The sequence below is a fragment of the Saccostrea echinata genome, unplaced genomic scaffold, assembly GCF_033153115.1.
Source record: "Saccostrea echinata isolate AGI-Se365-2 ecotype Australia unplaced genomic scaffold, CSIRO_AGI_Sech_v1 ptg000054l, whole genome shotgun sequence".
Taxonomy (NCBI): domain Eukaryota; kingdom Metazoa; phylum Mollusca; class Bivalvia; order Ostreida; family Ostreidae; genus Saccostrea; species Saccostrea echinata.
Genome location: NW_026889803.1, coordinates 66,355,464 through 66,380,992, shown reverse-complemented (window position 1 = coordinate 66,380,992; position 25,529 = coordinate 66,355,464). Strand labels below are relative to the sequence as shown.

At 34.6% G+C, this 25,529-nt stretch overlaps 2 protein-coding genes across 2 annotated transcripts; one reads left to right on the top strand and one right to left on the bottom strand.

Moving 5' to 3' along the window:
* Positions 1-24,870, top strand: LOC133206414 (uncharacterized). The gene is made up of 4 exons (XM_061342395.1): positions 1-103; positions 22,034-22,179; positions 24,416-24,526; positions 24,724-24,870. The coding sequence occupies exons 2-4, from the start codon at positions 22,066-22,068 to the stop codon at positions 24,787-24,789; spliced, it is 291 nt and encodes a 96-aa protein (XP_061198379.1). The 5' UTR covers positions 1-103; positions 22,034-22,065; the 3' UTR covers positions 24,790-24,870.
* LOC133172567 (uncharacterized) lies at positions 8,658-16,676 on the bottom strand. The gene is made up of 2 exons (XM_061307488.1): positions 16,336-16,676; positions 8,658-11,311 (listed from the first exon to the last, which is right to left on the bottom strand). Exons 1-2 carry the CDS (start codon positions 16,376-16,378, stop codon positions 9,333-9,335), a joined length of 2,022 nt encoding a protein of 673 aa, XP_061163472.1. The 5' UTR covers positions 16,379-16,676; the 3' UTR covers positions 8,658-9,332.
* Positions 24,871-25,529: the final 659 nt, after the last annotated feature.

Sequence of the window (25,529 nt, the reverse complement as noted above, 5' to 3'; positions counted from 1 at the left end):
CTCCTGAGTCCACGCGACACACGTGGGACTCGAATTAAACTAAAACAGAGAGTAAGCTGAGGTTGTTAGGCCTATACAAAAACAATACTGCTTTAAACACAAGGTAAGGGATAATATTCTATGATTAGACACTCATCAAAGTGTTATTAGTTCTATATAATAAAACTTTGATAATTTTAACTCTGTACTACATCTTATTTGGTAAATCAAAAAAAAAAATGCTTTGTTTGTTATGTATATGGTATGTTTTTTGGTGAAATCAGAGACATTAATATCAGAACTATGCAAATCCGCCATGGACATGTTTATGTACGAAAGTATGTGACAGTCCCAGCATTATCATTAAAAGTTAATATTTTCTCAATTTTTCTGTATAATTTCATGTCTTATATGTTGCTATAGCATTTCATACTAAAATATAATTAAAATCTTATTTCATCTCAAAGTTCTTAAAACTGCGAATTTCTGGACGAGTAGGATTGACACATCCTTGCGCTGTCACATATTTTAATTTTATTCTTAATACTAACTTAAGAAAAGTGGCAATTTTGTTGTGTATTAATAAAAAATATTAAAACTATAATCCAGAAAATTCAGAGTAGAAATGTTCGAAAGCAAAACCCACTCACAGTATTGTAAGTCCGTGCTCAGTGGTGTATGCAGAGTTTAACAATTGAACACACCCAGTGAATTGTAAACATTAACAATAACAGAGCTCCTGCCCTGTTTACAAAAACAGTTTACGTTTCACGGGTGTGTTCAATTTGTTAAACTCTGTACACACCACAGAGCACGGACTGACAATACTGGTGAGTTGGTTTTGCTTTTGAACTTTTCTACTCTGAATTTTTTGGATTATAGATGTAATATTTTTCATTAATGCATAACAAAATCGCTTCTTTTCTTAAATATTAAGAATGAAGTTAAAATTTGTGTAAGTGCAAAGATGTGTTAATCAAATGCGTCCCGGAGTTCGTAGTTCCAATAATTTCCAGATAAAATAAGTTTTTGATTATATTTTTGTGTAAAATGCTATTGCAATTTATAAGTCATGATATTATACAGAAAATTTGAGAAAATATTAAGTTCAAATCTGTGTCTAAGCACCTTTAAATATCTTGAAATAAATTATATATTTAGAATTGCCTATTATTCCTGATTACAAAACACCAAAAGCTTTTGGTTTATCTTGAAAATTAAAAAAAAGAGAGCATCTTAAACATGGGTACCCTAACATATTTTTTATTTCCTCTTTTTACCAAATGTCTCAGCTGTTTTTCTCAAGAATTACCTCGTGGATTTAATAACTTTACCCAACATCAAGTAAATAGGTAAAATGCGGAAAATCTTTCGATTTCTCTCGGTTTTGTTCCTTGGGCTTCTGTTGCAATCATTCTCATTTAAATGTTTGGAGTAATGGGGAGAAAACATGGGTATTAAAAACATATACAAAACTCATACATGTTATTCACACAGCTTAAATATACAAACCACTGCGCCACCTATGACTGTGAGCATTGTTATTAAAACTTGCTCTTTATTGGTTCTGTATTTCAATGTTAAGTAAATATTAATTTCATTATCAGCTAACATGGGCCAAAGGCTCAAGTGAGCTTTTCTGATAGAAATTTGTCTGTTGTCTGTCTTTCTTGTCATCATAGTTGTTGTCGTTGTTGTAAACTTTTCACATTTTCATCTTCTTCTCCAGAACCACTGGGCCAATTTCAACCAAACTTGGCACAGAGTATCCTTGGGTAAAGGAGATTCAAGTTTGCTCAAATGAAGGGCCACACCCTCTTCCAAGGAGAGTTAATTAAGAAATAGTGAAAATTAGGTGGGGTTATCTAAAAATCTTCTCCAGAAAAAATGAAACTTATGTGAAAGCTTCCTGACATAGTGCAGATTCAAGTTCATTCAAATCATGACCCCTGGGGATAGGATGGGGCCACTATGGGGTATCAAAGTTTTACAAAGGAATACTTAGTATAAACCTTTCAAATTCTATTTCTCAAAAACGGCAAGGTCGTGATTAGGATATTTATATGGTAGCATCCTCAGAAATATACATATACTAGATATATGGTTCCCCAACCCTCTAAGGTATAATGAAATATGAAACTGAAATGAGATTTCAATCTGTCTTTACTGCAATTGGTATTTTAGCAAGTGTTTGTTTCAGTTCCCCTTCAAAGGAATTTCAATTAAAAAAAGGGTAGGCACCTTTTTTTAGTGATTTATTCAAGCATTCATATCAACAAAGGAACATTTAATAGGCATTTGAAAAAAAAATCTAAACGTATCAGTTATTTTATCTCTGTCACTGTCAAGTTAGAGGTTCAGAAGACCGAGTTCCACTGTGACAGAAAATCATTGTGCTGTGTAATTTGGTCACACTTTAACCTCTTTAACCCCCACCCCAACCCCCTCCCAATGAGTTCACACAGAAAAGAATATATTTGCTCTTTAATATGTTCATCTAAGGAAAATATTTGCAAATGAAAATACTATATACAAAAATGAAAAAGAATTTCTTTTTCTTTTTGGTATATCTGTAATGTAAAAAGCAAGAAAGATAACTCCGTTGTTCCCAAGACTGAAGCAAGAACTTGGCTGGTGTCTTTAATCCTTGTGTCAGTAAAAGTTTGGCTTTTTACTAATAATACAACTTATAAATATTATGAAGTTTCTAAAAGATCCTCAGTTTCCTCGGTGTATTGTGAAGGAATTGATGAATGTCATTGTTTACAAGACTGCTGTTATCTTCAGGTTGTCATATGCATAGGTGCAAAGGTCAATATAATGAATATGTGTGTGAAAGGAAGGTGGGACTATTGTTCATGATATTACCATGATTACATGTACATCTTTAATAAAATGAATTCTACATATTCACATGACAAAGTCAACCCAGAATAAAAATTGCATCCATTACCAGTATTTAAAAAGGTTACTGATATGACTTTATGGAAAGCTGAAAATATGAATTTCTAATCAATTAATTTTTGAAACGTACTATAAATAGTTAGAATTATTATATATAATTAGAGTTATTATAAAGTGTAAGTCACACATATTTTTATTGAAAAGAAATTAGAAATTTTTCTTGTATTTTACTTTACATTGATTTGTATTTAGTTGAAGATCGATGGAAGCAAATCATCACTGCTTCCCCTAAGTCAGACATTTCTTACAAATTATAAACAAGATTTGTTTGTGAAACACTGATGCCCCCATATGGCAGTATGGTGAAAATTAAAGTTTCTCTAATGCAAGTCAAATTCAAAGGTCAAGTTCAAGAGATCAAAAATGCCCAAAGAAAGAACTTGTTTCAATGGATATACCTGTAAAAATTGAAAGCCTTAGTACTAACTGTTCAAAAAGTAAGGCCTAGGTTAAAGTTTTTTGAAAGCGGGTCAATCTCTAAGGTCAAGATCAAAAGGTCAAAAATATTTACACCTATGGAAAGATCTTGTCACGATGAAAACACATTTGAAATATGAAAGCCTTAACAGCAACCATTCAAAAGTTATGACCAAGGTTAAAGTTGGGTTTTTTTTTGCAAAAGTGGGTCAAATGCCAAGGTCAATGTCAAGAGGTCAAATATGTTGATACCCAGAGTAAGATCTTGTTACAAGGAATACACATGTGAAATATGAAAGCCATAGGTTTAACCAATCAAAAGTTATGGTCAAGGTTAATGTTTTCTAAAAGTGGGTCAAACTCCAAGGTCAAGGTCAAAAGGTCAAAATTGTCGGTATCCAATGGAAGATCTTGTCACAAAATAAATATACCTGTGAAAATTGAAAGCCCTAGAGCTAACTGTTCAAAAGTTATAGCCAAGGTTAAAGTTTTTTTAAAAGTGGGTCAAACTCTAAGGTCAAGGTCAAAAGGTCAAGAATATTTACACTTATGGAAAGGTCTTGTCAAAATGAATATACATGTGAAATATGAAAGCCCTAGCACCAACCATTCAAAAGTTATGCCCAAGGTTAAAGTTGAGTAATTTTTTGCAGAAGTAGGTCAAACTTCAAGGTCAAGAGGTCAAATATGTTGGTACCCAGAGGAAGGTCTTGTCACAAGGAACACACTTGTGAAATATGACAGCCATAGTTCCAACCAACCTTAAGTTGTGGGCAATGTTAAAGTTTTTGCAGACAAAAGGACAAACAGATAAACAGACAGACAGACGGACAGGGCAAAAACTATATACCCCCGAGTCTTCGATTGGGGGGGGGGGCATTAATATATGTACGTGGTTGATCATGTTGGTTGTTTATTTATATGTTAATTAATTTAAATGTAAACAGGTTTTTAGCTTTAAGATGCCAATGTATATTGTAAAAGTTCATTGAAAATTATCTGAGTTTATAATAAAGCCTGGCACATAAAATAGGGAATATCCATTGATAACTCAGTCAGGGTGGCTAGATTTACAGTGTTCATTCTATAGAAACTGTGAATTTATCAGCCATTTTTCACCTCTAGCATTGGTTACAATAGAGACTCATTTGCACTTTTGTCATTGGTATTTATAACTCAGATCACCTTTAAACACACCTTTCTGCATAAATAGACGTCTCTCAAGCAAAGTTGCAATGGTTTGCCAAAATTGATATCAACTTGATGGTTCATACAACGAGGGCTGTGAATAATGTGTTCATTTTGTTAAAGTGAAGTAAAATTTTAAGTTTAATCTCGAGACATAGTAAAAGTTATTCAGTCCGTCCCGTCTTCATAGAATTCTTGTTGTAAAACTCAAGTGTTAAAACACATTAAAACACAGGTATGGTGTATAATGTGTATTTGATTGTTCAGGTGACAAAATGAGTCATCTTCCAATTATTCTCCATCAGAAGTAGCATTGACAAAAGTTCATCTGAATGAACCTGTAGAAATATTTCCCCTTGATGTGGATTTGAGTTCCACAAGGGTGCTTTGACTAGATATCTATGTACGTATTTGTGGGAACTTATTTACGGAACGATTGACACAAGAAACCCTTAATAAACAAGTAAATGTTAGTTTTATACAATTCTCTCACACTTTGCCTTGCCAATGGACTTTACTCATGTAACTTGGGTTACTTGATGGTGTATTTGGAAATTCTATCAGCTTGATCTTTTTTTCCCCCTTTTTTTTAACCATTTCTTGAATGTATAATACAATACCTACCTGATTTTGATACATACTTTTGTCAATTTCTCAGTATGTCTTTGGCAGATTTAGAGGAGGCCCACTCTCAAACCTTTTTTTTTCTGACCAAAAATATACATACTAGTAAAATTTTTAAAATGTCAGTTTTTGCTTTTATTTTACCAAAAGTATAACTTAAAAAAAGTTAAAAAAAAAACCCCAAAAAACATGAGCTTCCAGGGTTTTTGACCTCTGGGCTTCCACCAGGATAATGCCCTGGAGCCACTGGTGGTCTTAAGGTGACCATAAGACTTTAGTCTGCCCCCCCCCCCCCCCCCCCCTTCAAGAGTCCTGGATCCACCACTGCATTCTCCTCTTTGTTAATGTTGTAACAGATGAGAGAAAATGCTCTTTAGATAATTTAATTCTTAATTAACAAGAAAGGTAGAGTAAGTTTTAATTGAAACTTCCTTCTAGTATGTAGAGAAAATCCACATGATCTGTACTGTGTTACCTCTCCATAATGCATTCAGAAGGAAGGAGACTCCAAGGTTTGTGCAAATTCAACGAGTGCTTCAGGTTTAAATAGTGCACTTTCACTTCTGTCCATTTTGTTTTAGAAAAAAGGCTCTTCAGGTGGAATTCATGATAGTGAGGATTTTAGCTTTGAAAAAAGTGTTTTTAAAAAGATCTCCTAATTCCACACTTAGACTGACAAAGATGTTCCAGTGTGTCTCTTTCATAAATCACTAATTATGCATATGTGATAAAATGAATACCTTTGAAGTTAGAATGTCATCCTTCTATGATAAAATCAGAACACCAGACAGAAAATGAGGCCATATCGTACATTAGTGGCAGTAACTTATGAATATCCATAATGCTGTTTTAAACCTAGGGGATAAAACACAGTGAATATCAATTCCTACATTTATGTGACAAAGGAAGAAATGAAGACATCAACTGTCATAAGATTGTCAATAATTTTGATTTTAGGGATGATGTTTATGTGTTTGATGTCTGGACTTCCTAATGAGAAATGAAAATATTAGGAGTTAGTAACACTGTCACGTAACAAATTCCAAGCTAATTACAGAAACCTGTATTTTATGTTGCTGCAGAGGAGGGCATGTGTCTAAACAGGGATTTTGGCTGAAGTACAAAAATCAATGCAGTAAAAGTTTACCTGAAGTTTTTTATATGTGCACCTTATAAACCTTATAAACAGTGCGCATGAGCACCTTACATTAAAACCACCATTACTCTCCACAAGTATTATACTGAAGGTCAGGTGCATGTATTTTTAATTCAAATTCAGTGACAGATCAGGCCCGTAGGAAGCAAGCCAAAAAAAAGGGCATCAGATGTTTTTATTGAGGGGGCACAAGCATATAGTACCTATGTTTTCTATAGCATTAAATGTATATATCTGCAAAATTATTGGAGGCACCCCCCCCCCCCCCCCGGTTTCTACGGCCATGCAAATTGTAGATGTCTATTTCTCTCTCTCTCTCTCTCTCTCTCTCTCTCTCTCTCTCGAGAGAGAGAGAGAGAGAGAGATTTTCAATTACAGTATTGTATGCTATCTGCCACTTTTTATACCTTTATGTTAAATAAAAGTGTAACAAAGTATGCACTGTTACGTTCTTTAACTGAGTCACGCCTAAGTTTGAGTGTTAAACTTGTCAGTGCTCCAAAACAATATCAACGTGAACAATGTTTCTTTTGAGCAAAACCTCTAGAAAAAAAATAGGTCTGAAGATTTGACCAACAAACCTAAAATTTAAATTCATAATGTTATGTTTGTTTTGGTCATTTCACTGTGTCGTCGGAGGGGTGTATTATATTTGGTTAACTTGATTTCATATTTCGTTGGCTGTTCTTTGCCTGCTTCGTCTACCATGCTGTGCCTCTTACAGTAAATCACAGGGAAACATGGGTTTTCTCCACTGAAGAGAAAAACTGTTGTAGGAAAATCACGGGAAATTATTTCTATCATTAGAATAAAGGAGGGCTATATCACAAATCTCGTCGTCTCGGCTTTCTGCGATTTAGTAGGAACAAAAATAATTAAATGTAATTAATAATAATTATGAAACAACGAACTGAAACTTTAAAATAAACATTACAGAAATAGACACATATTGTTATTAATACAGCCACAAGATTAATTTCTAATGAACATTTCTGACTTGGAGGATGGAAGCCACACAGAGCAGTGGAAACACTATCCTTACTTAATGAAGCAAAAACTGTGTTTTGTTTCCTTGTTATTTTTGTCGTATTGAATTATCCCTGTGCTGGGGGTCGTTTTCTTTTTTTCCTCTTTTCACCAGTTTTGTAAGCAATGAAAAGAAAATAATGGGAACCAGAGCCGTCTTCTGTGACATGTGAGAGAAACCTCTCGGTATGGTACAAGGTATCGTGAACTTTGGCGCCATTGTTAACATGACGGGCGTTTGATTAATGGAAACTAATTATATTATTAATATTTAGAACTGCTCAATTTGAAGACGAAAATTGTTGGCTTGAAAGAACAAACGCTCAAGGTCGATATGGCCGACAATTTGGTTCAGTTCGTCGGTTTATTGTTTCTAAAAAGTTCACAAAATTTAGAAAGACATATTTAAGAGACAATTAACAAAGAGTGTTTCCCACTGTGGGACGTGGAGACCGGTCCTTAGGATGAGACGGTATAAACCGAGGTCCCGTGTCGCAGTAGGTGCTGGCACGAAAAAGATCCCTCACTGCTCAACGGCCGTAAGTGCCGAGTATAGGACAAAATTTGCAGCAAGTGGTGGCGTCTCCATATGAGTGAAAAATTCTCGAGAGGGACGTTAAACAACATACAAACAAACAAACAAACGAAGTGTGTAAGAAGTTGATGAATAGTAATTGATATTGCAACAGTCTTTGGGGTTAGGTACCTTAAGAATTTCCCGTGCAACAGTTTTTGGGGTTACCTTGCGTAAAGAACTTTCCGTGCAACAATCTTTGGATTTAGCATTCGTTCAGAAATTCCCGTGCAGTACTCATAGGGATAGCTTGCGTTTATAATTCCTCATGCGACAATCTTTGGAGTGAGCATTCGTTCAGAACATCCCGTGCAACAATCATTAGGGTTAGCTTACGTTTAGAACTTCCCGTTCAACAATCATTAGGGTTAGCTTACGTTTACAACTTCCCGTTCAACAATCATTAGGGTTAGCTTACGTTTACAGCTTCCCGTGCAACAATCATTAGGGTTAGCTTACGTTTACAGCTTCCCGTGCAACAATCTTTGGCGTTAGAATACATTCAGCATTAACAACTCGAGTAACAATCATCAGGATTATCCTACTTTAAGGACTTTCTATGCAATAATCTTTGGTTTTAGCCTACGTTAAGAACTTCCCATGCAATAATCCCTGGAGTTATCTTACGTTAAGACCTTCTCGTGCAATAAATCTTTAGCGTTAGCCAACGTTTAGAACTTCCCGTGCAACAATGTATGGGTTATATCACATTTTTTTTTTGAAAAGATTTATTACATTTTTCTGTAACACATGTATATTAAACTAAACAGAGATACAAAAGAAGCTGCGTCTGTGAATTATCGCCTTTACAAATACATTAAAAATTAAATTACAAATCAATGCTCAAATTTCAATAAAACATATTCAGCTGGATAATGAATGTAGGTCGCTGTATATAACTACATTGTCTTTATATATAGTTAATTTTTTTGACAGGCGAAACAAGAAATGTTTTATTAAGCATTTAAAAAGTCATCTGTCAATCAGTATCAATAAATATATAATAAAAAACACACACCATTTTCAGGCTAAGTAGCTTGACATTAAAAAAAACGAATTGTAGTTTTATTGTATGTTTTCCCTTAGGCTGTAGGTTTAAGCCTAAAGTTGGAAAGAGTGCCTATTCTTCTATGAAAGGGCGGATTATGTAGCCTATAGTTGGGCTAACTGTTGCCAACTTAGTTCCATTGGGTCAGACCTTTGCTACCTAAACAAAATGGTGTATGGGTAACTAATAAGTCCGCCGATTATTAGTATCACGCTGTGCTTTGATTCCATCTTATTTACAATAATATCAAGATTTTTTTCATTTTGTAGCAAGAATGTTGCACAATTCACTACAGAACCAGTCTTAAAAACTACCACTGTTTTAGGTATTGTCACCAGTCAAGTTTTATATCTGGTTCATTTCTCAAGAAACACAGCATACCACAGGGACCCTTTGTCACCATAGGCGACAATAATACGAGGCAATTTTCCGTACATTTGTTCTCGCTGTATAAGTTTTGTCATGTCTTTTACAGATACTTTAGAGTTGAAGAGCATCGAATTAACTTTATCATTAACAAATACTGCTGAAAATTGGGGTTTTCCGAAATAATCTGCTTCGTCCAAGTAAACTAGTTTCCTTTTGTACCGTGCGTTTCTGGTGACCAGTTTATACAGTCTTGACTGCGGGATGTCTTCATAAGATCGGTAATCTTTCTGAGTCTTCCTGTTCTCGTCCTCTTGAAGAATAAAGCTTACAAGGCCATCTACGCCATTATACATCAACGACTGCGATGTTGGAATGTATCCTTGCTCGGAGTAAAGCTCGATCAATTTTTTGTACGACTGTGTATAATGTTGAAGACCGTATCGTATGACTGTCGAATTTTTGTAGGAATTCTTCCGAAAGATAGCCAAGAAAACAGAACCACGATGGGAATGGGACATGTAGTTCTGCATGTATGTTAAGTTGAAACCTGATTTTTCAAGGTGCAACTTATGTTGGGTTAAGGTTGATTCGGTCAGCCCTGGGGTAATTATAACTTTATCGAAGAGTGGTTTTTCTGATTTTTGAGCAATTACGACAAAGTAGGTTTTCTTAAGATATGAAAAACCATTTATCCACTTGATGTCGTAACGAAGGAGGGTCAAAGCGCGGGCATAACCTTGGAGGTGGTGTTCTTCCAGTTTATATTTTATGACTTGTTCGATTTTGCCGTATTTTGTTTTAACGTCAGCAACGTCATCAAGAAACCTATTTCCGACGGGCCATGCTTTCTCTGCTTTTACAAGACCATGGATTCCGCTTTTTAAAGGTGTGAACATCTGGCCTGTGAAGAAGGCAGCATACGCTGTAGGGGTCGCTGTAGCAGCAGTCTGCTGCTGTGGATCTCTGACTAGAGGTCCATGATGGAAGAACAACAAATCGTCTGTGAAGAATTCCCCCTCCATCCAGATAGCGCCGTGGCTGTTAACGTTGAAAGCAGCCCCGATCCAGGTGTTGCTGTGTTGAACTGGGGCTGCAGAAGGTTTTGCTATTAAGGACTTGAGAGATTTATCGGACAAAAGTCTGAAGTCCCCAGACCCATCCAAACAAGAAGAAAATCTCATGATGTCGTACACATTAGATTCCCATCCCAGTGCGGGTCCAACGAACTCGGGGCTCACTTTTGTGACATCACTCATAAGTGGTTCGTTGGTGTCACGGGTCTTTGTAAAGACATGTGGACGACCAATTTTAGTGTACATCATTCCACAGGGAATCATTACGTGCTTTTTGACATATTCGTCATAATCAAAATCTGTTATCATTTCGATGATTTGTCCGAGAATGGCATATCCAAGGTTTGACACAGCTGAGCGTGTCCCAGGGGTGAAATCAAGGGGTTTGGACATCATAAATCGAATAACATCGATCGGTGTCGTGAGTTCCGGAAGTTTCATCTCCGCAGAGATGTTTTCAACGTTGTAGCCGTTTGCTATAAGGGCAGAATTCAGAAGCGGTTCCATCAGTTTTGACTTGGTATAGTCCCATCCCCCAGTGTGTCGGAGTAGGTGGTCCACGGTAATGTCATAGATCCGCCGGTCCACCGTAGTCTTGTTCCAAGGTTTGATCACGTGGAGCAGTCCATCATTTCCAAAAACCTTAGCATTAATATCCAACAATCCGTCCTCCACTAGCTTTAAAATAGTCACTGCCGTAAATGCCTTGGAGAAGGAGCCGACCGGAATGAGGTTGTGGACGTAAATATCTTGATGCTCGTGGTTTTTGCCGTAACCTTTAGCAAATGCTAATCTGTCCTCGATCATCACCCCCACCTGTCCCCCTTTGTAGCCATTGTCTGTCATATACTTCATAAACAATCCGTCAAAATCGGCACTGGGTACAGTCGCGGCTGAAAGAAAAATAAAGATTTTAGTCTCGAAAATGCCTCCGTAATTTTACATTGCTAAGGTTAGGGACTTGTAGATGAATAAATCGGTTTCAATTTATAAGAAAGGTACTTTGATTTGCTAAAATGTCATTGACAATTTTTAAACAGTATAAAAACTTTTGACATGGGTCAAGTAAAACGCCTTATTTCTATCCTGCTTAATTTTTACGGCTATATAGTGACCATGTTGTAAATTTTGATTTACTGGGTGGATATAAATACATATTTTGACAAATTGTAATGTTGTGAATTTAAAAAAAGAAATTATTTACTTCCACCCACTAAATTCAAAATTTTACAATAATATAACTGTATATATAGGTGAACAATCTTCTGGAACTTTTTAGCCAATTTTAAGTATAGTGTACTTTTTGGATTGTAATTCACGACCATACAAAGTGACAAACAAGCCACTCATGATACGGCGTTATATTTCTAATTCCCTGGCGACAGAAATGATACAGTTGTGTGTCGACCTCCCTGGCGATTGGACTTTATATCAAGCATTGACTTTCAGTTGTCCTATAGTGCAGACTGGCTTTTTTTTAAAAACGTCTATCACTAACGAGACGAACCCGACACTTAATTCAAGAGAAACATGTCAGATATTTCAGCGGGTCTAAATACATCTCTTCTACCCCTGGCTGGCGGCCATTGTTATGGCTGGTGTGGAACTTGACAGAAGAAATGCATTAAATAAAGATCTGTAGTAACGCGAAACTTCAGAGACAAAACCTGGCGTATTCTGAAAACCATTTGCATTTCTTATGCAACAATCTTATCTCGATGTATAGCTATCTTTTTTGCCATTTCTCATTATGAACTCCTTGACTTGAAATGAGATCTTGGGGGGACATTATACAGTTTTGGACTTCTCCGCTGCGGTTTGCTTTGTTAGGGTTAATTGTTTTCGCCGATAACATCGCATCTTCTTTTCTTGTATATGGGCAAAAGTACAGAAATTTCTTAGAGGATATTGAACCGCTAGTACCAAATTGTTTTCAGCACGTAAGGTTAAAAAAATTGATACATTGAATCACATATTTATGATTTTTAGAGCTGTGGCCGATGGGACTGTTGTGTAACCTACCCTGACAGAAACTTATTTTTTGCCGTGTTCTACAAACTAATATTTTCATGACTTTTCGAAAACGGCGTCAATGTTTCCGTAGAACTCGTGTATCGTGAGAGTTTCTGTATAAAAACACCAGAGAAATCTTTGCCTAAAGACAGAATTACTTGTAGTATCTGGTGTTATATTAAGGGATTGTTGAAATGATACATCTCTCTGTTTGCTCTTAGCAAAAGTCTACAAACCTTCATAGAAAAAACAGATCTCAAGGATTAAATTTGTTTAGCCATTCTGCTTTTGTTTTCTTGTACGTAGGTAAATGTTAGTTTTGCGGAACCTTTGATAGAATTTCTTTTTTACAAGTCTAACCTTGACGAAGAATTATTTTGTTAACATAAGCTGGTTTTTAAGTCCGGTTATTTTTTCTGGGTGGTTTGTCTTTATTGGAAGAAAGTTACTAATGGATTTTAAAATTGCAGATGGCGTGTTCATAATAAAACTTTAATAATATATATTTTGTCTCAAATTTGACAAATAACGTTGAAACATGTTCGTTTTAATGGCCCTTTAAAAATTTTCATATGAAAGAATTTCATTAGTTGTGCATCTTTGGATCTTGGCCTCTGATGGTTAATGATGCGACAATAGGAATGTTTACCCCCGTAAGCACTGTATACACCTGGGAGCCAGCACTGTTAGTGATTTACCGACTTATTTTGAAGAAATTTGTTCATTATCCACGTCGTAAATAGCTATTTAATGTCACATTTTTTATTACCTGTGTATGTTAGTTACTTTTCTTCCTGTAAGAATGGCGAATCCATTTTATTAAGTTATTGAAGGCTGAGAGTAGCCTTGCCCCGTTCGAACCACTTTTGTTCTTGCATTAGATCTAAGCAGTAGGGAACTGTTGTTTTAATATTAATTCATAAAATTAGGATCAAAAGTTCTAAATCCATTATTTCAGCTTTAGATACATGGCTTTATTGACTGAAACGTTGATGAGATGTGACACAGGAGCAAAATCGTTTAGGAAAGATCGTGATCACAGGATGAATATTAAAAATCTCTTCTTGGACTCATCTTTTTGTACAGGGTTTCGGAAAGCAATGGACTTATTTTGTTTTTAAAACAGGGTTGTCAGAAAGTCATGGACTTATTTTGTTTTTATACAGGGTTGTCAGAAAGCCATGGACTTATTTTGTTTTTAATACAGGGTTGTCAGAAAGCCATGGACTTATTTTGTTGTTATACAGGGTTGTCAGAAAGCCATGGACTTATTTTGTTTTTATACAGGGTTGTCAGAAAACCATGGACTTATTTTGTTTTATACAGTGTTGTCAGAAAGCCATGGATGTTTGTAAGAAAAACATGGACTTATTTTTGTACATGCAGGGTTGTCAGAAAGACATGGACTTATTTTGTTTTTAATACAGGGTTGTCAGAGAGACATGGATTTATTTTAATACAGGGTTGTCAGAGAGTCACTCGCTGTAGAGAGGTTATAAATGTCCACACGGTTTATCCTCAGCCAAGGTCACTTAAAAAAAAGATCAAGGTCACAAAGATTTTTTTGTCCAAAAAATAAATTTGTCGTACAGGAATTTACAAAATGTTATATGATCAGTCTGATACATGTACTAAAGAAGTTTTATTTGGAAAATGTTTAATGTCACGGGAATCGCTGTCAAAGACATTTACTTTTTGTTAAGCAGGATATGCTGAATTTTATAGAGAGAGCTACATGTACACCTCAGTTGTAGTTTCAGTGTAAGAATTTGTCGTTCAAAAATATAGCATTTCAAAAGTTTGTCTCGCGGGGAAATTAGTATCTTTATTTCAAATTAAGATTTGATAAAGTAATTCAAAGTAAAATCCTATTCTTGATAAGATAGTAAGTAGTCCTATACTTTATTTTATTTATGAAAACAGAGATTTCTAGCTCAGCCCTCCACTGTGGTGTCCCTGTTTTTAGTTTTGATATATCGAACTTTTGTTACATGTTCGTTGCTTCAACTTATCAAAGATATTGCCTTCGCTATGCACAGAGAATTGAAACGTCAATCTTTGATAAAGGTTTGATATCGCATTTAAAATTAAAGTTTTATTGGCATCTCGGTTTAGAAAACCGACATTAAATTGACACAATGATGTTATCTGGCTCTCGTATGACAATCCGATTTTATGCTATCCTATCATTTGGTATGCCATATTGCCCAAGTGGAGGTATCGCATGAAGTACTAAATCAGCAATTCTAACTTTTAAAAAATCTGATAAATTGTATGCAGGTCCACGGTCAAAACGGGGTATCAGGCCATGTAACGAATTTCAAATAAGCTGTCATTTTTTATTTCCGTGTGTATTGTGTCTGGTCGGTTAAGGCAGAGGGAACGTACAAAAAGAACGGAGTGACTGCACCAGAACGGGTCATTCTAACAATAAGACTGTTGTTTTAGGAGTGGGATTTAATTAATGTAAATATGGGCCATAAAAACAAGAATTTTAGTCCACATTAGTACCAGCCTAATATTTTTTTATTGCTTCCTTCTTTTTTTTTAATATGATGATTTTTTTCCTTCAAAGACAAAGGTACGTGTACTTGTAAGTTACAGAGAAGGTTTCAGAATTTTTCATTTGGAAAATTTTTTAAGAATTTATCGTAAAACTAAATTCCTTTAAATGTACATTTTCATTGGTTCGAATTTTGACTTTTTAATTGATTTGAATTTCTTCCAAAGTCTTTGCTCTTTCTTCCCCTGCCTTAGATAATCAAAACCAGAGAAACCTAATATTTCTCATACCTTAATACGGTGGGTGGTGCATTTCTACTTTTTGACACCTCTATTTTTATTTTTGATTCTTGAGTATATTTTCCAGGTGTTTTAGCTTATTTTTGCTCTCCGCCGTAACCTCTTTTAGCGTTCTGAAGCACAAGATAACGGGTTAATCTAAGAATACTGGTTATGTTTTAAAAATAAGCTATTTTCCGTGCTAATGAGGAAGAAGAAAGCACGAGTAGAGAGTTTTATGCCTTGCATTCCGACAATTAGCGCTGTACATCTAGAATCCATTATTCTTTGATTACCGCTGCGTAAATTTTCTCGTGTTTTCTGGGGTCGTTGCAGTTTTGGGGATAGGATTGTACCGCTGAGGCATCGTACCTTACACAATTCCTTATTTCAATTTTTTAAATTCATTATTTATATTATATATGTATTAAATAAACTATAAATAACACAAATCAAGAAAAACAGTTTAATAACCAGTAGACATCTTGACGTACGTGGTTCAGAAATAGAAATGATGTGTAAAATACACTTCAACATGTAAACTGCAAATAATATTTTCGACATTTGGAATCATTAAAACATTTTCCTATAAATGCCCTCTGTCTTAAGAAGGCGTCTTCATTCGATACCGGATCTTATATCTCCGACTTTTTTACCCACATTCCACGGCGTCTACGATTTGTTAGTCTTTTTTATAATGGAGTCAAAGGATTCCTTGTCAACTTAAGTGTTTATTTTTTTCTTTCTTTTTAAGTTCTTTTCAAACCATTTACTTGCTAAAAGCCTGGGGTCTGTCTACAAATGAAGAAGCCTTGCTCACAGTTAACAAAGTTTTAACATAAATCTTGTCAAATGCAGGGAAGGTTCATGCACATACATGTATTCTTTAATTAGTGTAGTTAATTACGCTTAACGAAGAAAAGACATGTGGGAAATTGCCACTTGCATTGTGAAAATAATTAAAATCAATGGGTCATATGTATACCGATTTTCCAGTCCCTTAATTAACAGAAGTGTAAATGTCAGATTAACTTAAAACAATGAATACGATATTGTGCCTCCATAATTCATGACTTTGAATTTTTCTATCATTATTCATTTTTGTCACTGTTTTAATACTTACCTGTACAAAAACCAGCCAAACTTAGGAAGACTAGCAATGTCATTTTAGCGCATATTCCAAGTATGAACAAAAAGGTTTACTAAAACGATTTGACCCCAAAACACAGTATAATCCCAAAGTTAGGTAGAGAAAGATGTTACACCATTGTTTCTTAATTATCCATTGAAATAATTAACTATAATCCAGTATAATGCGAAGAAGCTGTGCACTCTTTTTAAGATTTCACGCTTGTTACATGTGAGATATGATAATATGCATATTAGTCACGTGATCTTGACGGAACTGTGGACCAAACCATTCACAAAAGAGCTACATACCATAGAAGAAAGATTTAACAAACCATTGAGCAGTTCAACAGTTGACTGGGAACAAAAATTAACTGGGGCATTTAAAGGTTGTCTTATGCGTTTTTACCAGTTGTATCGTTTCTTGAAGATGTGTATATTACTGGTGCTAAATTGGAGCTATTATAGACATATAACACTGTGTTCTGATGGCAGATTACATCGTCTAAAGGCACCTGTGTTTGCAGCCTAAACACTTGCAACAGATTGTATTTTTTCCCTCGAACCAGTTATCTATAATTTTTTTTCAATAAAGAAAAAAACAACCCTCTCCTTTCACCGGCAGAATGGAAGGTGATAATTATGGTAATCTAAAATGTTCTCAAAAGTATGATCACTTGTATATTTGTATAATATTGCATGCCAAATTGCCCAGACCATGCTGTCTGGTATTTATGTGAATTTACTGTGCATAATGCACAAAGACAACCCCTTTCAGTTCATTAACTTGGTTGAAAAAGAGCATAAAGTCTTGAGAAGGGTACACGCAATGTTTGAGGGGATTTGATGCCCCTCCTGGATCGAGCAGCAGTGTGTTAGTAAGGCACGTAAAGCTCGTATAAGAAATACCCAAGTGAGTCGATAATGTATATTGTTTAGGTTATTTTGACCCAGTTCTAACGTCTCAATTGACTTTAATTTTAAGAAATAAAAAAATATTTTACATTGAATTTGTTATGACACTGGTACGAAGTATACCTTGTATATATATACAATCTTTACGTAGATTCTTGTTAAAAGGTCTGACGACACGCTCATCGATTATCTGTTTTTATATCTCTTCATGATATATCAAATTTATATATATAAGCAAAAAATTATGATATAAGAAATTCAAGGCATTCCTATCGGATTATGTAGGAAATACCCTCCTTTGGAATGTACAGAAATGCCTGGTAATGTACCTCAATTGCGAGGAAACGTGTTCAAGTAGCAATACTTCAATTACAAATATATATTTGAGGAACATGTCGTCTGACCTTAAAAGTCTCTCTCTCTCTCTATTGATCAATCGATATGTCGATCTTGCCATATAGAGGACATTGTGACAAAGCTCGGCATTGGTAAAAAAAAAAAAAAAAAAAAAAAAAGAGCAAAGATATTTATACAAATTTTCATGTGAATTAAGCAGGTATTTTCAAAATATTAGAAATGAGCAAAATACTAGAAATAAGGTTCTTTTTATACTATCTTCTAAAGATCGTAATTTAAAAAAAGGTGTGGTGTTTTGTCGAAAAGGGGAGAAAAACGTTATTTGTATAGACCGGCGATTGTGTATTATATCAATATCAGTGGTGAGAATTGGGGTCTGAATGGTGTAAGGTTATCTGCAGGTAATTACAGAAATACCTGGTCAGGTATCAGATAAAGCGAAACATTATGTTTCCATTTACTCCACCCTATTTAATGTCGGTCTGCATATAGCAGTTGAAATTACAGAAGCCTATACAGAGGGCTTTTTCCAGTTTTCATCTGTGTAGATATTTTTTCGTAATTGTTTATTTCTGAGGCATTATGCTCAAGTATACCTCTGGAACATTTAAAGGTCATGTCGACCGAAAAAACTTTTTGAAAGATAGTTTTTAGGAGATTTTTTTAAAAATAATTACCTACTCTTAGTTGAATTCTTTTATACAGCCAATAGAATTTCAATTGCATATGTGCCAGGCGTAAGGTATCATTTCAATCAAGTGAAATAAATCGAAGATACATGATGTATAGGGAATAAATTTGGTTATAATCAGAAATTGAGGGGTGCACTTTTGGCATACAACCTGGAGACATCTATGGCACGCCAAATTCACAAAAATGAGCAAAACCTAGTTTCACAGTCGATAAACTAGGTTTATCGGCTGTAAACTATAGTTTACGGATTGTAAACTATAGTTAACGACGTTAATCTATATTTCACATCTGTAAACCATAGTTAACACGATAATCTATGTTTCACTAGCGTAAACTATAATTAGCACCGAAAACAATCATTAGCAATTGCAAAACATAGTTTATCTAATAAATACGGTTTCACAATTTGTAAACTATGGTTTACAACTCTTAACTATAGTTAACGAATGTTAATTATAGTTTACGATTGTAAACTGTAGTTAACGGATATTTAAGGTGCCGAATTCACAAAATTGTGATAACATGGGAAGAAATTCTGTGGATTTTCTCCGGTGTTGCTTTAGACTGAATTCAATCAAAGCGCAATTAACGCTAATCTTTATATTACCCATGAGAGTGATGCGAAACAAATGATGGCAGCACTGTTGAGGGAAGGATCCAACATTTTTTCAGATTTAAAATTAAAGCTTTAAAAGAACAAAATAAGGCCTTTCATTGGAGAGGGGGGGGGGGGGGCGGCGGCGGCGTGATTTCAATTTCCTACGTGCTCAATAATAATAATAACGAGTTTAAAATGAAAGATATAATTATAGAAAATAAAGGAGTAAACGATAATCAAATTAAAATAAAAAGGAAATTAAAATACATGTTTGAGTTTGTAAGCCTTATTTTTTTTTAAGAAAGTATAAGCGTATCACAGGTTACTAATTTTACCTCTTTTCATTGACCTCGCAAGTAGTGCCATTATATAAAAACACTGTTTTTTTTTTCATAAATATGTCTTCGGATGTATACGGGGTGGAATGGGCTGATTTTAGGGCATAGATGGGAAGGAGAGTGTCTGGGGGGAAAAGAATTAAAATTTCAAATATTGAGAAATATTGCCTTTGAATGCGTAGTAGGAAGAGTGTAAATAGGCCATGTTTACCTTCTTCTCAAGGGTTAAGTTAAATATGCAGGGTATGGGGTAACTCACGATCTCTTAGACTGTTAGAGGGACTTGTACACTATAGATTCTCCTTTGATTTAAAAATATTTTAAAGCTATAATAAAAAAGAAATCGCTAAATTTCAAGATATATTTAATTAATTCTAAATAAAATTTAAATAAATTCCACATGCAAAAAGGTAGAAGAACGCGTGGTAGCAAAATAATATTGAGCATATTAAAGGAAATAAATACTATAATTATCAATGACATCCGAGGAAAATATTTGTATAAGTATTTTTTTTTTAGATCCACCTCTACAATATTCTGCCATAAATTGTCTCGAATCACTCTTAGGGGAATATCGGTGATTAGCGTTAATAGCACTTGTATTGAGTTCAGCTCAAAGCTAAGTCGGACGGGATTTCTTGGGATGAATATAGTTTTACATTTGAGAAACACAGTTTACAAACAGAATCTCATATTTCGTATCGGAGATGCATAATTTTCTGTGAAACTATATTTCACAACTCTAAACTATAGTTTACGATCAAAACTATAGTTAACAATAGTTTTTTGTTTTGTTTTTTTTTTGTAAATTATAGATCGGCTAATCCTAGTTACAGCATTATAAGATTTTGCTATGTAACGACAATTGTTGTTAAATATATATGCATGTATATTTCTTGTTGGCGTTATAAGTAAATGTTCTATTATTTTAAAGCAAATCTAGTTGGAAATAAAAAGAAAAATGACTGGAAAATTATTGATTAAAATTTTATTTTTTTGATTTAAAAGAGAAAATAGAGACCGAAATGCGTGATCTGTCATTAATAAAATACATGTATATCTTATATTCATCTGTAAATAAAGACATAACACAGTACATGTAACATTGCAGGAGCGGAATTTATTTTTCAACAACCGAATTTTCTTCATACATAAATAAAAGTGGCCTTTCACGGAACAAACACAACAAATATTTGGGACTTCTCTCTCATTCTCTCTCTCTTAAATTCAAAGGAGGACGTTGAAACCCCCACAACCCTATCTATAATATCCGCCACTGCATTTCCTCTCTTTCAGTTTCTTTGTTTTGGTGATGAGATGTGGCGGGAAAATGCTTGGCACATTGTAAAACGCGCTTCACCCTCCTCTGCTTGAGCAAAAATCTCGTAATATTCTGTCTTTTAAAAAATTAAAATTTTATCATATTTCTAAAAATTTCCCCATAGGAAATGTATATATACACGACATTTTAAAACAAATACAATTAATCCTGTTTAAATAGAGAAAGTAATATTTATTATATATAACTCGGTCTTTGCTTTAGATAATGCCTGACACGTGTCCTTAATATAAAACCTCTCGCGATTGGTGCCGCGAAATTTCGAATTGAAAACTATCGTTAACAGTTAACAGGTGTTTAGATTCATAAACTATATTTAACTACTCTTAACTATAGTTTACGAGTGTGAATTATAGTTTATTACGATAAACTATGATTGGCAAATGTGAATCATAGTTTAGCTCTCAAAACTATAGTTTACGATCGATAAGTATAGTTTACGTCTGTTAAATATAGTTTGTGAGTATAAATGACAGTTAATTATAGTTTACAACCGAAATCTATGGTTAACGAATGTAAAACATAGTTTATCTGATGAATATAGTTTCACGATTTGTGAAACTATGATTAACAACTCTTAACTATAGTTCACGATTGTAAATTATAGTTTACAGATGTGAATCTATGTTTATCAACAAATCTATTGTTAACGTTTAATTACAGACAGATAAACTTAGATTAGCATTCGTAAACTATAGTTAACAACCGTTAAATATAGTTTTACAGATGAAAACTATAGTTAACGAATCGTTAACTATAGTTCACGGTTTGTAAACTATAATTTACAGTCGATAAACCTAGTTTATCAACTGTGAAACTAAGTTTCGCTATTTTTTGTGAAATTGGCGTGCCATAGACATCATAGCAAAATGGACCAAAATGTAGTAATCGTTTTTGAAAGGTGATGTGGGGGACAGTTGATTACCTGAAAAATCCTTAATAAGCAAAAAAAAGGGGGGGGGATATTGTCCTAAGTCGAAAATCCTACTTCGGGGGGTGGGGTGGGGTGCTGCAACGAAAAGTGGGGGGGGGGGGGACCGGGCTTTCAGTGAAGATTTTCAATAGTAAAAGTTTATGTTTGGAAAAAGTGTCCCCTCCAATACTAGGCCTACTTGTCTGTAATTTTAAATCCATATCCAATAAATTATAATAACTGCAGTTTTGGAGGATACAGGTGTATGTACATATTGGAGTGTAACGCTTTATGTCGTCAAACCATCGATAAGTCTTGAAGGAATAAACTTTTTTTTAAAGTTTGGGTTCAATAGGGAGTATTACTTCAAGACCATTTTTAACGCAAACATAGAATTTAGTTCCGAGTGAATGTTTAAAGATTTTGCGTCATTATTTTTTGTAGTATTGAAATATGCTAGTAATCAAGCCTAATTTCACCATTAATGACAATGTATAAATATTTGTAAATGATAAATTACAAATCATGTTGTGTTTTTAGACAAGCGTTAATTGGAATCTGCGATATTATCCATGGGCAAAAGTAAACAGAAAGGAAGCGGAACAGGAAATAGAGACTCGGCCGTGTTCAAAATCGCCGGCGTGAGGAAACCCAAGATTAAATCCGTCAACACCAATCTGAAGAAGGTTTGCTTTATATCTTTGGTTTTTTTTAGATCACCTGAGTCAACGTTTGTCCCGTGTGTGTTGTCGTCGTAAATTTCTGGTAAATTTCAACCAAACATGCCGTACTCTTTGGGGAAGGGAATTCAGATTTGTTCAAATGAAGGGCACATCCTCTTTCAAGGGGAGAAAATGAAGAATTAGTTATAATTTAATGACATCTTTTAACAAAAGGCCCATTGGCCACAATGCTCACCTAAGAAACCTAAGTTTTTAAATTTTCCCCTTTAATTTCATTAATATTTTGACTCCATGTTATGGATCGAAATCTAGACGTAAAGTTCTGATTCATTCAAAGTTAAATCAACACAACAAGCTTTAATATCAATACATCAACATTGTCCTGCTGTTTTGAAGAAGATTTATCTCCTGTACACCTACACATGCATTATGTAAAGTCAGCCGCATGACGCAGTGGTTAGAGTGTTTGCTCTAGAGTCGCGGAGTAAGGAGTGGATCCTTACGTCGTATTCTGCTGACAGTAGGAATACGACACAGTAGCTGTGTATGTAAAACTTTGATTGACAATTATAGCTCATCCCTACTCCTTGGGGTCAATATTTGAACAAACTTGAATCTACACTACTTGAGCAGTTTTCCATATAAATGACTTATCATGGCTTTGCCGTTCTAGAGATTTTTCTCTTGTATTTCTATGTAAAACTTTGACTATTGTAGCTCAACCCTACTCCTGGGGGTCAGGGTTTGAACAAACTTGAATCTACACTACCTGAGAATGCTTCCACGTTAATATGACTAAACATGGCTTTGCTGTTCTGGAGAAGTTTTTTGAAGATTTTTTTTTTACCAGTATACCTATGAAAAATTTTGATTGAATATTGTGGCCCCACTCAAACCCAAGGGATCATGTTTTGAACAAACTTGAATTTACATGTAAAAGCTTTACCAGGTACATGGGAAAATATAGGAAAAAATATTTATAAATCTTCTCCTCAGGAACACCAAAGCTATGATTTGTCATACATGTATTCATACTGGAACATCCTCTTGTAGTGTAGATTCAAGTTTGTACAAATCAGGCCCCCCTGGGGATATGGTGAGGCCTCAAGTGGAAACAAAAGTTTAATATAGGAACATATAAGGGGGGGGGGGTTAGAATTCTTCCTCTTATGAATAGCAGAGTAATTATTAGTCATATTGATATTTAAGCATCCTCGGGTAGTTTTGATTCAAGTTTGATCAGAACAGGACCTTGGGGAATAGATTGAGACAACAGTTTTACGAGAGAGAACTAGTATATAGGCCTACGGAAGAAATCTCTTCAACACTGGCAGGACCACACTAAATCATATTTAAAAGCAAAACATTCCTATGTAGAATTATTTTTAAAATTATAAATCTAGGGTAAGGGTTAGGCCAAAATCAGAAATCCAAATTTTACATATTGCATGTGTCCAGGGAAAAATCATTCCAGAACAATGGTCATGTTGATTGTATTGATACTGAACCATCCCAAGGTTGTGTGGATTCAACTTTGATTAAATTAATAGAAGCTCTCCAAGGGTTAGGCCCTAGATTTTGGTCCATAATATGGAGTCAAAATTTCTATGATATTATTAAAGAAGGAAATTAAACAAAAAAATGTTGCCAAAGAACAGCAGAATCAGTGACTCAGGTGAGTGTTGTGGCCCATGGGCCTCTTGTAAATTCAGGGCTCTCACACCACTTTTTGGGAATTGGATTGGGATCGTAAAGATTGGAAAAATAGCGATCTTTTGGGAAAATTTTGGATAACCATTATACAGTCAAACCTCGTTATCTCGAACTCATTGGGACTGAGATAAAACATCGAGATATCCGAGGATTTGAGATATCGAGGGTAAAATACTTAAAGAACAAGTGGTTGGGACTTCAAAATCACTTCAACATATCCATGGTTTTCGATATCGGTGTTTGAGATACCGAACTTCAACTGTACTTTAAAATCATGATATATTGGGTTACTGGTTTTTGTTATCAACTTTTATAAATAGCAAGTTAGTTATTATGTATCCATCTGCATTCTTTAATTTTTGGGAGAAATTACTATTGGGAAAATAACACATTTGATTAAATTGGGGGAAAATGTACCTTTTTTTAAAGTGGGAATGAGGCCCTTGTCCCAGTTATAAACAATAGAGAGTCCTGAACCTGTTTTTTATCTAGGGATCTAAAACCTTACTAAGATGATTTTTTTCAGCTGAATTTCAAAAATAAACAGAAAACTGAAGAATCCAATAAAATCTTCGATTCTGTACAAAAAGCCATCACCGAGACCACAAAACCTGCGAAAGAAGCACAAAAGAAACAGGTAAATTGAAGAAGAAATGATATTGCAAACTTCATAAGCAACAATAATTATTCCAACTGTACAATGAAATGTTAATCTGCGGTGTTTCTTTTGAATTTATGGGTCAAAATATGGAATTTTTTAACATAAATAGTCTCATCACAACCAAATGGCATTACTTTTAGAACTAATTTCTTATTTCCATTTTCCACTTTTAGTCGACCTCTTCCAGAAAGCCATTACCAGATATGGAAGAAACCGCTAAACAGTTTGCTCAGCTATAGCGGTACAAGGAGAGATGACTCTTACTCGTACACTGACCAGCTCAAAAAGAAACACAGAACTCATTGTTTTCACCATGGAATGTAATACTGTGGAATCATTTAAATTCGTGGGGGTCAATGTTCGTGGGCAAGCAAAATTTTATTGGTTCGTGGGGATGTAATTTCGTGGGCAGTTCGTTTATTTGGTAGATTTAATTAATCAGTACGCTGACAAAAAATGTTCGTGGGGATGTAAATTCGTGGGTAAGGTTGACCCACGAAATACACGAACGTTGATCCCCCACGAACAATGATGATTCCACAGTAAATAAAATGTTCTGCCAGACAATAATTGTGACTAAAACTACATTCGTTTATGATATAAACTACACATGACATGATATTATATTGTATAGGTTCTGTATAGGAATTTAAAAAAAAAAATACAAAAAAATTTCTTTGGTGTATTTTCTCCAACAAAAGTGAAGATTTTCAAGCAAATATCAAATTCATTGTAGATCTGCCAGTATTTTCAATTTTGTTCTTTGGGAAATCCATATAAAATCCTTTGGAGTACCTAAATGATATATAACATTTCAATTATTTTTAACGAACAAACCAAAAATTTTTTGAAAAAATTGGAATCCACCCTATATACATGTACAATACTGGCCATTTGGGCCAATTTGACTTGATGTTGATTCTTTCACGTTGTATTCTTTAGTATACAATATTTGTAAAATACGATAGTTTGACACAAT

What these genes read in the sequence shown, in the direction of transcription:
- LOC133172567 (XM_061307488.1), bottom strand. Translation starts at nt 16,378, where the DNA reads ATGACATTGCTAGTCTTCCTAAGTTTGGCTGGTTTTTGTACAG. An exon ending in TTTGGCTGGTTTTTGTACAG is followed by an intron (nt 11,312 to 16,335) that starts GTAAGTATTAAA and finishes TTTTTCTTTCAG; the next exon opens with CCGCGACTGTACCCAGTGCC.
- LOC133206414 (XM_061342395.1), top strand. Translation starts at nt 22,066, where the DNA reads ATGGGCAAAAGTAAACAGAAAGGAAGCGGAACAGGAAATAGAGACTCG. An exon ending in TCAACACCAATCTGAAGAAG is followed by an intron (nt 22,180 to 24,415) that starts GTTTGCTTTATA and finishes GATTTTTTTCAG; the next exon opens with CTGAATTTCAAAAATAAACA. An exon ending in AAGAAGCACAAAAGAAACAG is followed by an intron (nt 24,527 to 24,723) that starts GTAAATTGAAGA and finishes TTCCACTTTTAG; the next exon opens with TCGACCTCTTCCAGAAAGCC.